Genomic DNA, 17,379 nt, shown 5'->3' with positions numbered 1-17,379 from the left:
CGAGTAAAGACAAACGATAGTATTAACTCCATCAATAATGCGGTCATTTAGCCATTCATTAGATTCCAAAATTTCTTTATCTTCTTGTTTTAGATTTAGTTCCTGTATCCACCATGCAACTTGTGGGGGTGGATCTTCTGAATCTAAAATTTCTGTTATCGTTTCATTCAAATAAACATCTTTCAATGCAATATTAGAAGTTGGTGATGTAATTAATGTAGGTGGAAACCAAAGTTTTAAGTTGCTAGCATTAACAACTTGTTTCATAATTTTTTTTCCAATGAAGTCTGTAAACGCCTTTTTCTAACTCGTCTAAAATTTTAAAAGGACCTGTAAAACGCGCAGAAAGCTTGTCACCCATTCGTGTGTCTCGACGACGATTGTATTTAAGTACCATTTGCCCGATTTTATAGGTTGAAGCTGAATGCTTTAAATTGTACTTTACCTTTTGTTGAACTTGTGCTTTTTCAATATTTTCCTTTGCTTATTCTCGTGTATTTGGTAAGGATTGTCCTCGGTTAATTATGCGTTGAAGTATGCCTTCGCTTTCACCGACAGAAGACTTGCATTCATCTTTTTTTAAATTTATAGGAAGACAAGCTTTTACTCCATACATTAGTTAGAAAGGCGAATACTTTACAGATGCTTGAATATTAATGCGGTAAGCAAAAACAACTGGATCATAAATAAGTCCCAATCGTCACTTTCTTTGTTTATTAGCTTGAGCAAATGTCTTACCAAGGTTTGATTAAATCGTTCCGTCAGTCTGAAAAACCAATAACATAAAAATTAGTTATACAAAAAGCCATCTTAAAAATATAAACCTTTTTTCTTTCTGTACAAATACCTAAAAGAACTAACGTAAGTTACTATATACTTGTAGAAACGTCGCTAGCGGTTATATTGAGTAAACTTGTTTTAAGTTAAAAATAATCAAATAATTAATTTATGAAACATAATATATATATATATATATATATAAATATATATATATACATATATATATATATATAAATATATATATATATATATATATATATATATATATATATATATATATATATATATATATATATATATATATATATATTTATATATATATATATATATGGATATATATGTACATACCCATTAATCTGAGGATGGTATGCAAATGTCAAGGCAACTGTTATTTTCATTTGTTCACAGAGATCGTCGACAAGCTGGTTGTTGAATTCCTTACCTTGGTTATGTAAATTACGTCAGATGCACCAAATCTGAATACAAGTTTCATCAAAAATGCATGAATAGCTTTCACTTCCACCCACTTTGTAAGGTATTTAATAGCTACACAAATATACTTTTTTCCTTTTTTTGTCTCTTTAAGAGGACCAACAAAGTCAATACCCCATCTATGGAAAATGTGCGTCACTTTAATAGGATGCAATGATAAAGAACCTGGTTTGTTAACAGGATTTACAACTTGACAAGGCGCACACGTACGTATAAAATCTTGGACGTTTGCTGCTATATAAGGCCACCTATACCGATCGGTTACTTTAGTTAATGTTTCGGTTTGACCGAAGTGACATCCGCCGATAATTCCATCGTGCGATGGAATTATCGGCGGATAATTCCATCGCACGATGGAATTATCCGCCGATAATTTATCAACAATAACTCTTCCTAATTTATCAACAATAACTCTTCTTAATTTGCTATGTGCACTCTTACTATTGTGATAAAGAAAATCTTTTACAATCAAAAAAGAAAATCCCTTTTGCCGCAGTCGTCTTTTTTGTGCTTTATCATAACCAGGTGGATACACTTTATTTGAAATATAATTTTTCAAATTCATATAAATTTCTTCGTCTAGTTTAATATATTTATCTTCAATTTTGTGTTGGATAATGTTATCACCCATATTTATGTTTTCAACATTCAATGTGCTTTCCATAATTGAGAGTGTTATACAACAAAATAATTCTATCATACTTTTATACTTTTTCAACAATTTATTTTTATTTTAATTGTTCAATAGTAAATATTATTTACGATAATCTTTTTAATAATTGCCAAATGTTGTTTGCAAATATTAGGTAAAAATATTTTTAATGAAAAAATTACTTCGTAATGGTTCTTTGTCGGATGGCAAGACTTCCGAAAACTTTAGATCTTTATGTACTGGAATCCTTTGTTGGTTAGCAATAACGATTATTTACGATAATTTTTGTAATAATTGCCAAATATTAGACAAAAATATTTTCAATGATAAAAATACGCCGTAATAGTTTTTTGTCGGATAGCAAGACTTGCAAAATTTATATTTTTATTTATCTGAATACATCGTCAGCTGAGAACCAAGAGGTCGTATTTCCATTTTTTGTGTTTCCAAGAAAATTGAGTTTTAAATTTTAATTTGTAAACACATCCTGCCAGAAAGTCTGGCTAAATGTTCAAATATTTCCTAAATAGTCTGACTTTTTGACTAGATTTTTTGGTGGACACAGGCTCCATTGAATGATGATAATTTATGGAGAATAAACAGATAAAACTCAACATATGAATACACAACCTCTTGGTTCTCAGCTGACGACATGTTGCTCATGCAATCAGTTGCAAATATTAATTTATTATATAGTAACATATGTTAAATTAACTATTGAATGTCTTAGTCACTCTCGAAAAAAGCATTTCAATACACTTTCAGAGCTTACTCCAAAATATTATTGAAATTTATTTATTTTAATGTGAATACTTTTATTTCTAATAAATATTAATAAGTAATGAACATTTAATTACTTATTTAATTAAACAACTTTATCAAATAAAACATAATTAAATATATTTATTATAACGAATTTTAACAAAAAATGTTCCGGTTATTTTTGTTGACATTATACCAAGACATTTTACCAAGATTTTACAAGCTTTCTTAGCAGTAAAGTTGGAACTAACAATATCGTACCTATCTTTATTCTCCAGATCTGTTTCAATTGAAAGGATAAGACGGTCTTAAAAACAAGCCTTTCCTATTGTAGCTCTTTATTTGTCAGAGCTAGCTTGGTAAAGGATCTCTCGTCTTCAGCCAAAGGTAATAGCAGGGTGAGAAAAACACCAAGATAGATGGAAATTTCCTTCAAATCCTTTTCTATAAATGCAATTTTTTACTAAGTATTTTTCCTGCTGATAATATTATTCTAAAGCTTTTTTCGTCCTCTGATGATGACTTAATGTAAAACATACCTTAAAATCATTTTCCTTCGCATGGGCGTTTGAAACAGAGTATTTTTAATACAAAGAAGACAATATGCATAAGTGCTTAGCGTGAGGCTAACAAAGAAAGATTAATTGCTTTCCGTTTAAAATCAAATGCAAGCTCGGAGTAAAATTGTTAAAGTAGGAGTGCACCGATGTTTACTTTTGGCCGATACCGATGCATTGGCCCTAAATTATAATAAGTATTCTGTTTTTTTTATTTACAATAAGATAATATCAGGATTATTTAGGATTATTATATTATAATAATAGGATTATTTTCAAATATAATAACATTTTAGATCTCTCGTTCTTAGCAAGAAAATCTTTAGGAGCTCCGCCTTCTTTTGTGTTTGGTGAAAAACTATTTAGTATTTATTGCTATAAATATCTTATACTTTATTTTTAAATTTGTTAAAATGGTAAGACTTTTTTTTAAATTAATTTAATATTAAATTTCTGTTTTTGTAGAGTTATCCATAAGTAGTCTAATTTTTAGTGTGTTCTTATAATTTAGAACTTTAAATTATAACAACATACTTAAAATTGTGGAGTCGCTGATAGAAAAAGTTCAAAAAATATTTTGAAAAGTTTAGTGGTCGCAGATATGCCTATATAATAACTTAGGCTTATAGATTGCATTCACATTTGTCACAATTATATGTTTTCTTACAATATAGAAACAAATAATAAAAAATGATGTTCTTAAAACAATCAGCATAAACCGATGGCAACCGATGCTAATGTATCTGCTAAATGGTCGATGCCTTACCAGGCCGATTCATCTCTAGATAATTGTTTGAAAAACTAAATTATATTACTAGTAACAGTTTTCATATTATTGATTTGTGTTAAATTCCGTATCAAAATCTACTTTTTTAAATTTCCTAGTGATCCCGGGGGTATTTTTATGGGGGTCTGCTACCCCCAAAAAATACCACCAGGGATCACCAGGAAAAATTAAAAAAGTGGGTTAAGCAATATTTCCTGAATCTATAATATAGCATAAACATTATTATTAAATCTAATGTATATATATATGTATATATATATATATATATATATATATATATATATATATATATATATATATATATATATATATATATATATATATATATATATATATGTATATATATATATATATGTATATATATATATATATATATATATATATATATATATATATATATATATATATATTCATATATATATATATATGAAAATATATATATATATATATATATATAGTAATTATAAAAAATCACGCATAAAAAACTTCACATGCATCAACCACACACACACAAATTTATTATTATAAAAATTGAGTAACATAATTTAAACATGTTTTTTATTATTTTGCTTTATCCTATATATGAATTTTCAATGAGTAAAAAAAAAATATTCCAATCAATGGCAGATAAAGACCATAAAGTCAGGGGTGGAGGGGCGGGAAAGAAGATTTTATAATTTGGTGAATCCAGACAATCTATTAGGGAGGGTCGATATTCAATTATAATAATTTGTAAGCAATCAAGCCCATATTTTTATTTTTTCACTTCACAATGTTATTTAAGTTTGTAGCCACTTTCAAACAGCATCCCTAATTTACTTGGGTAATGTTGCAGTGGTAAGAGCACTTGCTTTATAAGAGAGAAGTTCGGAGTTCCACCACGTCCCTGGAAGTACCGCGCTCAACTTAGTGTCTCCGCGCAGCGGCTTTGCTCGTAAAGGTTTGTATTTCGGAGTTAAAGAGTTCAGAGAAGGTTTTACCACGAATACTACACAGAATTAAAAAAAAAAAAAGAGTAACCTCCTTTACTGTCGTGACCCCATTGGGCCTTGATGAGGTGAATAATTAAAAAAAAAAAAATTTACTTTTTAAATAACATGCTGTGTTAAATACAAAAATTTATAAAAAACTAAATTCAAAACACATAAAGATCACCCATCACCCCCTCCTTACTATGGATCTGCCCTTAAAATTGTAATGGATACACTCTTTATCTCTGCTAAATTGTGGCCATATAAAAGATAATAAACCATCAAGTGACTGCATTTAAGCATATGTATATATGCCTCCTCAGAAAGGCCTAATACATAATCCCAATATCGGTAAGCATAGACAGGGCACTGAAGAGAATAAAAATGTGATGTAGTAGTAAGTCATATATATAGGCTCCACAGAATCAATGTGGGTTCCCATCCCATCAAATAAAAAATATGTTCTGAATGTCTTTAGAACATTTGAAGTAGGTTTTAAATGATCAAAAAATGTTTTCTAAAAATTGTTAGACAAAGTCAATGATATTTGGAAATACTAAGCAATTTAAATGTCTAAACATTGTTATGTAGATAAACTTTTTTTTACTAAAAAATTATAACTTTAATGGGCATCTAAACGATTATGGGTCCTGGTGCGGGCATCAACTGCATCCCCCTCTCATAGGGCTCAATCTGAGGTAAAACTTTCAAGCTCATCTCTTAAGATTTCATATGATGGAATTGGATTTTGACAAAAATGAATTGTTCTTTTTAAACTCCTTAACTCTAGAAAGACTCCACCTTCATTGCACATGTTCACTGTAATGCATTGTAATGATCTAGACTTAAATAATGTATATATAAATATATATCGTTTCTTTAATTTTTTAAAATACACTTCCTGAATTGAGAAATTAAGACGATTCTATGAAACTCAAGATAATCCTTTCTCGTTGTAATTATATGTTCTAGATGTAAATATATACATACATTATATAAATATATATATATATATATATATATATATATATATATATATATATATATATATATATATATATATATATTTATATATACATATATATATATATATATACATTTATATATATTTATAAAATATATACATATATATATATATATATATATATATATATAAATATATATTTATAGGTATATAAATATATATTTATAGGTATATATATATTTATATATAGGTATATAGGTATATAGGTATATATAGGTATATATAGGTATATAGGTATATAGGTATATAGGTATATAGGTATATATATATTTATATATAGGTATATATATATATATATATATATATATATTTATATATATATATATATATATATATATATATATATATATATATATATATATATAGAGAGAGAGAGAGAGAGAGAGAGAGAGAGAGAGGGGAGAGAGAAAGAGAGAGAGAGAGATCTTGCTACTATATATAATATACTATATATATATATATATACTGTATATACTATATATATATACATATATTGTTAATATATGATATAATAACAGTAGAAATATAATTTTATATATAATATACATATATATTTTATGTATAATATATATATGTTTATATAAATATATATATATATATATATATATATATATATATATATATATATATATGTAGATATATATAAATATATATATATATTTATATATACATATATATATATATACATATAATATATATATATATATATATATATATATATATATATATATATATATATATATACATTTATATATAATTATAAAATATATACATATATATAATTATATATATTTATATATATATATATATATATATATATATATATATCTTGCTACTATATATAATATACTATATATATATATATTCTGTATATACTTTATATATATATTGTTAATATATGATATAATAATAGTAGAAATTCAATTTTATCCATATCAATAACTAATTAACAGATTTAAAAACACTACATTTGGAAAACATGAAGCTTAAACACTTTTTTTGTAACTCGGTTAAGTTGTTCTAAGGAAGTTAAAATATTTTTGGGAGTTAATTTATTTCGCCGACAGGGGTTAATTTATTTTAAGGGGATTTAATACATTTCGAAATAGAATAACTCCCCGTGTTATTTTTTACGCATCAGGAGTTATTTTATTATGGGGGTTAATTTATTTCATGACACCGGCAAACTTGACTTAATTTTAAACTTTAACTTTATTGTTATTGCAATTTATTGCTGTAATAAGTTAAGAGATTTATGATCTCTTTTCTATCATGTTTTATCAAGAGATCCAATACATTAACAACTAAATTTATTTACATTAGCAACAATCATTTATATTTCAAACATTTGATAGTTAGTTTCATTATAATGATCTATTTTGTTTTGTACCATCACACAACTTATAATAATGTCACAACTTCTCTGACACGCTTTACTTGATAAAATAATGTCCGAAGAAGTATATTTAAATATATTTTTACACTCTATTTACACAAAGTGTAGATAAAATCTCGGCATAACATCCAAAAATATCAAAGTTTATTTGCAAATTACTTCTGTTCAAGCAGATATATTAGCAGATATATATATGAATTAATTAAAAACAGGAAGCAACTTTTTTGAAAATAACTAATTTTTGAAAATCGATAAATTTTTATATTAGTTTATAGTTACACCATCAAAAGTAACAAATAATCTAATTTCTTTTGAATTAAAAAATAAAAAAATTATTAACATCATATCAACCATATCGACAGTCATGGTATCTGAAAAAAGACTCTTAATTAACTTAACAAACTCAAATAAGTTAAACAAAGCAGGAGGTTAATTTTATTTTTATTTTAAATATAGTCAAAAAATAAAATCAAAAGAAAGCCAAAAAGTGAATTGTAGTTCATATATTTAATTTCACATTGGTGGAAAAAAAATTTTTTAATTTTCTTAAAAAATGAAAAAAGTGATGATGGTTGAGCATTAAGTCTAGTGTGTTTTACGTGATGCTAAAGACCGAATAAGTCGTTTGACACGTCTCAAATTATTGTAGCTGGTTGCTTATTATACACTTTGCATTTGTTGGCTGAAGTCAAACTTTTATTGCTAGAAATATTTTGCTCCCCACATTTTATTGCCGAAATTTACTTTTATCAATACTTTATTATTAATTGAATTGGGTCATGCCAAAGGGATGTAGTCAGCAACACATTATTTTGAGAAAGCTAAATAGAAACTTTGCTATATCTTTATTTTTATTCAAATAAAATTGTTTTTTTTAATAAATTCTTTTTTATTACACAAGTTATCATGAAACTCGATATTTAATGACATTTACTAAGCTTTTAAATGAAAAAAATTACTAACTCTACTGAATTACAAAAACTTTACAAAATTACTAAGTAATATAAAAAGTTGTTTGATTTATCCTTTTTTAGCATAATTCAAAAAAAAAAACATTTATATGTGTTTTAAAATAACGTCATTTACTAAAAACACCAAGAAATCAATACTTAAATAGACTCCTATATATTTAAAGAATTAGTTTTAAATATTTTAAAGTAAATAATTTTTTCGTTATTTTTGATTTTCAACAGCTTTGGTTTTTCGCTACATTTAGATTATAGGATAAAAGACTTCAAACTCAAATTGAAAGCAGGTTAAGGTCAAGGTTGTAGGTTAGGTTAACCAAAGTTGTAGTTCCGTTTTGTCTTTCATTTTATCAACCTTAATAAAAACTTTTCCCACAGGTTAAGCTTATTTATTTCGAAAACATAAGTTTGGACAACTCTTTTGTCTAAAAGAAAAAGCTATGAATCATTAAAAAACCAATGAAAGATGGGCCGATAACCTAAAGTGGAATTAGTTTATCATATGTGCAGCGCATAAATTTGATTAAAGAAAAGTACTGCTTTTTTTCTTTTTTTAACTTAATTTAATCTGATAAAATCTAAGATGAAGAGAAGTTTAGCAAACAAAAAAGAAAGCTTTGAGCTATTTCATATAGAGTTTAGATTTAAAAATAAAAATGATTATTCTGAATTTAATTGTTAAAAATTTTTATTTTTTAATAGAAACATTATTATATTTTTATTGTTTACTATTTTATTTTTAAACAGTCTGAAAAAAAAAACTGTTTAGCAGCGAAGAAGATGTAGCTGAAAGTTCTGATTCAGAGAGTAAACACTGCAATAGGTGTTCAATTAATTTCTTTATATAATCTTAGTTGCATTAAATTTTTTCTTAAAATGATTTTTGCTTCTGTTCTTTATTGATATATTTTTTTTTTTTTGAAAAAACCTAGGAGAAAGAAAAGAATGACAGAAAAGTATCTTAAGCCTGTATTATCAGTGGGACAATCAGGTAAGATTTAGAATCAGGTTTTGCTGTTTAAATTATTTGTTTACTTTATTAAATATCAATAAAGTACAATAATTCATCAGTTCATAAATAATGCATCAGTCTTTCATTTTAATTTTATGCTGAGCATTTAAATAAGTAAATTTTGTTATAGCATGATTGATTTTGGGTTTGTAGGGGATAATCATTCTGAGAGTGGCAACAGTGGATTGTTTACTCCTGTGGTACACACAGAATCATCACGTAAGATTTATATAGTTGCAACATTTTAAACTTCTGCAAATATTATAAACTTATTACTTATTAATAATATAAATTTAATACTGTTTATTCTTTTATTCTTTTGGGTGGTTTTATGAAAATGAAGTTCAGCACCAACAAATTACACAGTGTGTAGATTTTCAGTCAGAAACTATTGCTATGCCAAAAAACGTGCCTAGTCTTCCTTTTGACGTAATTAATCCTTTGTCAAAAATATTTGGCCATACTACATCAGGTAAGATGCTAAATCAAAATGCATCACCAAAATTGTTGCTTATAATTGTGTATGTAATGGTTATTGTTTATGAAAATGTTTTATATTGGTTTTTTAATAATGGTTTCATTTTTCACAAATAGAAAAACTTTTGTTGAAACTTTTGGCTAGGCAAGAAGAAATAATAGAGACCCAAAAGTTACATTCAGCTATGCTGCACAACATCCAACAACAAACTAATGTGACACAAGGCATTGTGGAGGAACAAATTGAGCTAAACTTACTTCTTAAAACAATTGAGGACGTGGAGGCTATTGAAGAAAAGTTGAAGGATGTAGATGTGAAAAAAAAGGTGGTAAATTATTTAAAGTTTACCTTTATCTAATATATTTGAATAGAGCACATGTCTATATTGTTTAAAACATAAAACTAATGCATATTGTTAAATTCATGTTTTGTGCATTATGTATTATATATTTTTATAAATAGTTATCTTTTTTGTTATTAGGTTCAGGTTCTTGTTAATAATGGTGGAGCAAATCTAACAGATTTTGTAAGAAGAAACATGAAGTGTTTATTCTCTCCCAAACTGGCACGAAAATACAACCTTACAGGTCAAAAAAAGAAATAGCCATTTCAGCCACTGCATCTATTTTAAGTAATGTTTTGTATGTATGTTTTCATATGCACTCCTTTTTTTTTCCTTCTACAAATTTTTTTGATTTTTTTGCTTTTTGAATTAAATTGCAAAAAGAGCCATAGTACTTTCACCTACTTAGTACCTAAACCCCATTTCCTTATTAGTTTTTCCTGTCGAAATATCTTGGGAATATCTTCAACTTTTTACAAATATTTAGGATATGAAATTCTTGAAAAAATGATTCACTAAAACACTAACACGGCAACATCGTTAGCAATAGTATGAAATGATTTAGAAGCTTATAAAATTTCCTTTACAATTTATTTAAAATGAACTAACCTATTTTTAGGTGCTGCAAAAAAAAACTATGGCACAAAAGAAAACTTATCAAAAAAGTTCCTTAAAGAAGCACTTTCTTCATGGTTTAGTAATGCTCGTGATAGAGGCAAAGGTGGCCGAAAAGAACGTGTACCATTTAATGCAGCAGATAACACCTCATAAATATATACGCGTACACACAGATGTAACACTTCTTTATTTTATTCAATAAAACATGCTTATGTATGTCCTTGTGTTTTAAATTTTTCCGTTACAACTTATGTAAATAATAACTCTGTCACAATTTAAATGGTCATTTAAATTATTTAGAATGAACCAAACATTAAAATATCAATACTTATTTACAATGATTGTTTATAATCTACATTATTTTAGAGTTTTCTAACAAACTCTAAAAAATATAAATTATAAACAATATAGATTAAAAAAAAAAATCAAAAATTAAATCTAATTAAAACGCATCCAAAAGAAATCTTGGGTCAATTCGGGGTAAAGAAAAAAGCAGCTTAAAAGTTTATCGTTTTTTTTTTCTCCCCATATGGTTCCCGTGTAGATTCCGCGGCCAAATCCCGTACGGTTCCCGTTTGACATCCCAGATGGTTCCCGTTTGGGTTCCGTATGATTGTGCTTGCTGGGAAGCTTATTTTGGCTACATATGTTATTTGAGGTGCTTGTAATAATATAACGATTAAGTTTTTCCTAATGATTTATAAACAGTTGATTCAAACGAATATATGTTCATGTCCATAGTTTTTAACTAGATATTTTTTCTTCATTTTAATTTCTCTTTTTATACTTTTTGATTAATAGAGTTATGGAATCTTTGTCTTTTAAGTCTTTTGTAGTTTATATCTAAATAAAACTTTTAAGTTTTATTTAGATATAAACTACATTTTCTTATACACTTTACATAAAAAATTTTTTTGCTTCTTGTATATTAGACATTTTGGTATTCAGTTTTTTCACATTGTGGCTAAAGGTTTTTGATATTATACGCTCTTGCGTAAATAAATAGGCTCACTGAGTAGCGTTATTGTAACTTTTACATTTTTAATTTTCTCTTTTTTTTTTTAACAGTTCTTTAAAAGAATTTGTGTACTTAATTTCACGATATCAACTCAGCTAGCACACATTGCTAGCTAAGTTGATATATATCATCTTGATAAAAATGCAAGTTCATCAACAATAAAAGATCAACTTTTGTACAACATTATTTTTAGGTTGGCTACTCGTTGCATTTAATGCTTGTTGGAGTTATAATTTTATTACATTTTATTAAAAGAAACATCTTTTTGTTAGAGTCGACTTCTGTTGGTTATGTTATTTATGTCAACTCTTTTGAAGTACATATATTAGCCGCTTTACTTTTTTGATTTGATGAACTTAGTGTCAATTAACTTATTTTCGGTGAAAATAGGCAGCTTCAATATAAATAAATTTTCTAACGTTTAATGTTGCCAGAATAAGCTCAATATAATGGTCAATAATTTCCAAAACACTCACTAGTCATTCGTAAAAATTGAAATATTCTGACACTAAAAATATTTCCTAAGTGATGGTTCCGACGTTGTGAAACAGGGCCCCATAATAAAGTCTTTTGCAACCTTTTCTCTCCACTCACCCTACTCTTAACGCATAGATACAAAAATTTTGGTGGAAGAAAACTTTTTTTAAACAATTTTTTTAAAAAAAAACCAAGGAAAACATACTAAATCGTTAATTTAAAAAACATCACAAAGTAACTTATGTAATTATTTGGGGATTCTTGCTATAGATTAAGTTTCGAAATGAAAATAGTTAAATCTCAGTTTTTCAAAACTATTTTTTCAGCTTAATGAGACTTAGAGGTTGTAAAGATATATCCAAATAAAGATTGGAGTGCTTAACTAGGGACATTTCTATAATAATTTTAAATAAATTAAGGGGACGAATACTTAAAACGACTTCTTTCTAAAAAATTTAAAAAAATGCTTAAAACCAAAATTTACCCAGCTAAAATATGTCGGATACCCGACTGACCTAAGTTCCTTAAAAAACCTGAATATCATACCTCCCCACAAACCCGCGTAGAACTGCCCCTGAGCTTAACTTTACTTTTAAAAATTGAGCCTATAGTTTTAGGTAAGAGTGAAACTTTAAAACAAGTTCAATCTATTTATAAAATATAATTAAGGTGCAAAGTATTTTAAACGCAGAAAATTTGTGAAGAAGTATAAGAGTAGAGTGATTGAGTCAATTGATGTTTTACAGCTGAAGATCTGAGTGATTGAGTCATCTGAGTGATTGAGTCAGTTGATGTTTTATCGCTGAAGATCTGAGTGATTGAGTCATCTGAGTGATTGAGTCAATTGATGTTTTATACCTGACTCCAAGAGAGAAAGACGCTAATAATTACAATATTTCAAAAGCATTCAAGCTTTCAAAGCATTAATTAATTTATAACTGCAAAATGACTAAGTTTAATTTGACTACTCTCAACAGAACAAGTTTTCTTATTTGATCCTAAATTTTAATCCTAAAAAGTTTTAAATCCTAAATTTAATCCTAAACAGATTTTTATCATAACATTGTTGTAAAATGTTATTTAAACAAGAAATTATATTGAATAATTCAATATTACAGGGTACCATGAGCTACTTTTAACGCCGTTGTCATGTTAATTCATAGAGCACTAAAAATTAAAAACAAAGACCAATGAAAATAAGATTATTTAAATGATGAGATGATATTTAAGAAATCCTTTGATTTATTTGAAAGAGAATATATTAAATAGTATTGGTAATGGTAAAATTTACAAACATTATCTTAATGGAAATTTTTAATTTTCAATTTTTTTTCAAACTTTTTGATAACATTACTAAAATCAAGGTAGCTAGTTAAAATTTTTTTAATCTATAAAGTAGCAAGAAAATTTAAAAGGTTTTCTTGTCATATTTTTGATAAATTTGCAAGTCTGCTGAAGGAGCTTACAGATGATGATATAATTAGTGGAATCGTTTAAAATAGTTTGATTTTTTTTTTTTTTTTTTTTGATCTGCATGATCTATATATTAATACAACTTTCACAGCCCAAAGATACAGTTGGTATAGCATAGGAACAGCCATAGTTAGTCTTAAAGACTAAATCAATGTTGCTGCAGTTATTAACTAACATTTGCTTTGCATTTGAACTTGTATTGCACAACAGTTCCGGTTATACCATTTAGTTTGACGCTTCAACCAACTGAGCTATGCAGCCACTAATTTGTCAGACACTTCCTTTAAAGTTGTTTGTCATAAATTGAATTCAAATGGCAAAGAAAAGAACTTTGAATGCAAAAAACGGTTTTGTAAATACTTTTGAGATGAAGTATTTCACTAAGTACGTTATCTTGCAAATCTTGCTTGTATGTTTTTATAACCCTACTTTTGCGTTAGAGTCTCCATTTGTAGCGAAGTGAGACGGGGGCCAAAGTGGGTTTTGCCCAGAGTGCTAACAATTTAACGGTCGAGATTTAACTCTTGGTAAATTGCGTTTTTAAATGTTCATCTGGTTCAGTAGAAGAAATTCTTTTTGAACGAAAGTGAGCATGTATTCCAAGAACTCAAAACAAACATAAATTACTATTAATTAATAGCTATTAAAACTGTATCAAATCATTATGATGTCATTTATATTAACCTCTTATGTATAATATATGTATAAATATGTTAAGTAAATATTTTTGTCACTATAAAAAAAGCAAACAAAGAAATAACTGATAGTTCAGCTAAACAAGACAACGTCGCAAAATTAAGTCTGTTTACGAACCTTCGCACTTATGCCAGTTTTTGTAGCTACTTCGAACCTATGTCAGTTTACATTTATAAAATTTTCGCTTATTTAGCTCTCTTAAATATCATAAAATCTTTATTCCAGACCTCCGTTTCCTTTTTATTTTACGAAGAAAATATTAGATCTTATAAGAATTCATATACAAATAGTTTACACTTTTCTGCCGTCTTTTTTTTCGATAGACTTTTTCAGATTTGTTGATTGCCTTTTTATTGAAAAGCATAAAAAAAAAAAAAAAAAAAAAAGGGTCATTGAAAAAAATAAAATAAAGAAATAATTTTAAGTTATAGTTTTTTTAATAAAATAGAAAACTACGGAAAATTTATATTTTTTGTCATTAAAATACGTTATTATTCTTGAATTTAAAAAAAGCATTTATTAACATTATTATCTGATTTTTTTAATTAAGGTTTTATTAAATGGTTTTTTAAAATTGCTATTGTTAATTGCATTTCTTATTTAGGTCTCTTTTTTAATTACCTATATTCTTTGATATTTTATGAAAGAATATAGGTAGGAAAATATAACTTTTTCCAATTAATATTTTTTTTTTTTTAAAGTAAAAAAAAATTATTTTTTTAGATAATATTTAAAAACAGCGCGTAATTCCTCAAAACTTATAAAACTTGCTAATAAAAAATCATTTGTTTTAATCTAATTTTAATCTATTTTATATAGTAAAGTAATCTCTAAAATAGTTTTACAATTTTGTTATAAAAATTAAATAAATTAATAAAACTATTATATATCATACCCAATAACTGTGATTTTTAACTGATAATTTCATATTTACTACTAAATAGTTTTTTGTCGATATCGTATTTTTGTTATAGAAGTATATAGTCAAGCTAATGTGCAATTTAATCAAAAATTTTCTAAATATATTGAACTTGACATTTTTACCGCAGTTTATTTAGTTGTCAGGTACGTGTCAAGGTAACATGTAACCACACATCAAGTAAACCATATATATCTGACACTTTTGAGTTAAATAAATGTAATTAAACATTTGTCAGCAATTAGCTGATTTTTTTTAAAGTAAAAACGATACATAAAGCTTGAATTTGCGGTTTATTTGCGACAACATAATATTATTGGCCACGCTAAACGACCGTAGTAAGCTATAAAACTTTTTTACATATATTATTTACTTTTTTTTTTTAATAAGATTTAAATTATTAGGGTATTATTTACTTATTTTTGTTCGAATATTTTTATATCTTCAAGGTTTATATTTTTAACAAGGTTTATATTTTTAACGGTTTATTTGCGACAACATAATATTATTGGCCGCGCTAAACGACCCACAGTGACTCAGGACGTTCAAAAAACGGCAAAAATTAAATAAAATTTGACATAAATTGTAAATAAATAATGTTATATATCAAAATATTATTTTTTGGGTCAAAGATTTCAAATTTGTTGATAAATTTTTTTTTACGCGCAGCTTAAACGCGTAAAATGCACCTATGCGCGCGTAAAGGTGACTATACGCGTACAAAAAATTTTTCTTTAAGTTTTAGAATTTTTAAGACAAACACGTTATTTTGATATATAACTCTATTTGATATGTAAAAAAAAAAAGGTTTTTAAAGAATGTTAATACATTAAGAAAAAAAACTATATTTTGTTACATTTATTTTATTATTTACATTACAACTAATTTAATAACTTCGTCTGGTAACGGTTTTCCTCAATAGCTCTTAAATTTTCTAAAAGATATGCTTGATACTTTTGAATCTAATCTTACTAGAAGGTAGTGCATTTGATTCATCATTTTGTTTAACCTTGATATTTTTGCCGTATGCTCAAGTCTAGAATTTCCTATCTGTTTATTTAAATTCTCCAATGCATCTTCCGAATATACACCGATTAGCAAAGGTAATTTATGTGATATAGAAGAACTATGCAGTAGCAGTTTATTTACATTAGGAGGCATAAGATACCAGTCGTTTAAACTCACTACACATTTAACTGTTTCAGTGCAGTATAAATCTAACTCATTGATATTAATAGTATATCCACAAGATATGGTTATTAGAATATTATGGAATCTTTCAATTATATCACAACCAACTTTAGTAATTTCAGAAAAAACTTCACTATTTTTAAATGCGCTTCTCGCAGTATTGCCGTCATTGGCATTTTTAGACCCAGTTTTAGGTATGTCAGCATATAGGCTTAACCGTTCTCTGAAGAGTATCTGAATCTCTGAAAGCACACATTGCAGGATTGAGTGGATTTTGTCTCTGTAATTGCGTTAACTACTTTATTATCAAACATTGTAAGATCAATTCTATAGCTGATATTAAAGGTCACCTTTCTTCCTGCAATATCAAAAGCTTTGAAAAACATCTTTAAGGTATTTATTTGATTTTTTAGACCTGATTCTTCTTTACTGGATAAATTTGGACTCTCTTTTTTATATTGGAGATGAAGAGGTCTACAAAAGTGACAACGTAAAGGATTTCCATTTTTCCAAAATTTGCCATCTTCTACTTTGAGCAATAGGGGCACAAAAGCTGTATTAAAAAGATTTTCTTCACTTTTAAGTTCTTGTGTTGCTAGTCTTGTATTTCTATTTATAAATACTTTGTCTTGATGATCCATTAAAACTAATCTTTCCATATAAAACTCCACAAATTTCGTTACCTTGACAACAATTAGGCATATGAATCATTTCAGTTATTCTATTTACAGTGTGAGTAGAATAACTGAAATGAGTAGACTAAAT

At 26.5% G+C, this 17,379-nt stretch overlaps 1 protein-coding gene across 2 annotated transcripts in view; it reads right to left on the bottom strand.

Moving 5' to 3' along the window:
• The window catches only part of LOC136091327 (fibrillin-1-like), a 110,185-nt gene extending 94,663 nt beyond the window's left edge, over positions 1-15,522 (bottom strand). Inside the window, exon 1 of one of the 2 annotated variants that reach the window (XM_065818755.1) lies at positions 15,400-15,522. In XM_065818755.1, coding sequence (XP_065674827.1) covers positions 15,400-15,432 — 33 coding nt within the window. In that variant the 5' untranslated portion in view covers positions 15,433-15,522. The remainder of the gene's footprint in view (positions 1-15,399) is intronic. The other variant, XM_065818754.1, reaches the window with a different exon arrangement.
• Between the last annotated feature and the right edge of the window lie 1,857 nt (positions 15,523-17,379).

Source organism: Hydra vulgaris, chromosome 15 (genome assembly GCF_038396675.1).
Source record: "Hydra vulgaris chromosome 15, alternate assembly HydraT2T_AEP".
In the NCBI taxonomy this organism is placed as follows: Eukaryota; Metazoa; Cnidaria; class Hydrozoa; order Anthoathecata; family Hydridae; genus Hydra; species Hydra vulgaris.
This window is presented reverse-complemented; position numbering and strand designations above follow the sequence as displayed.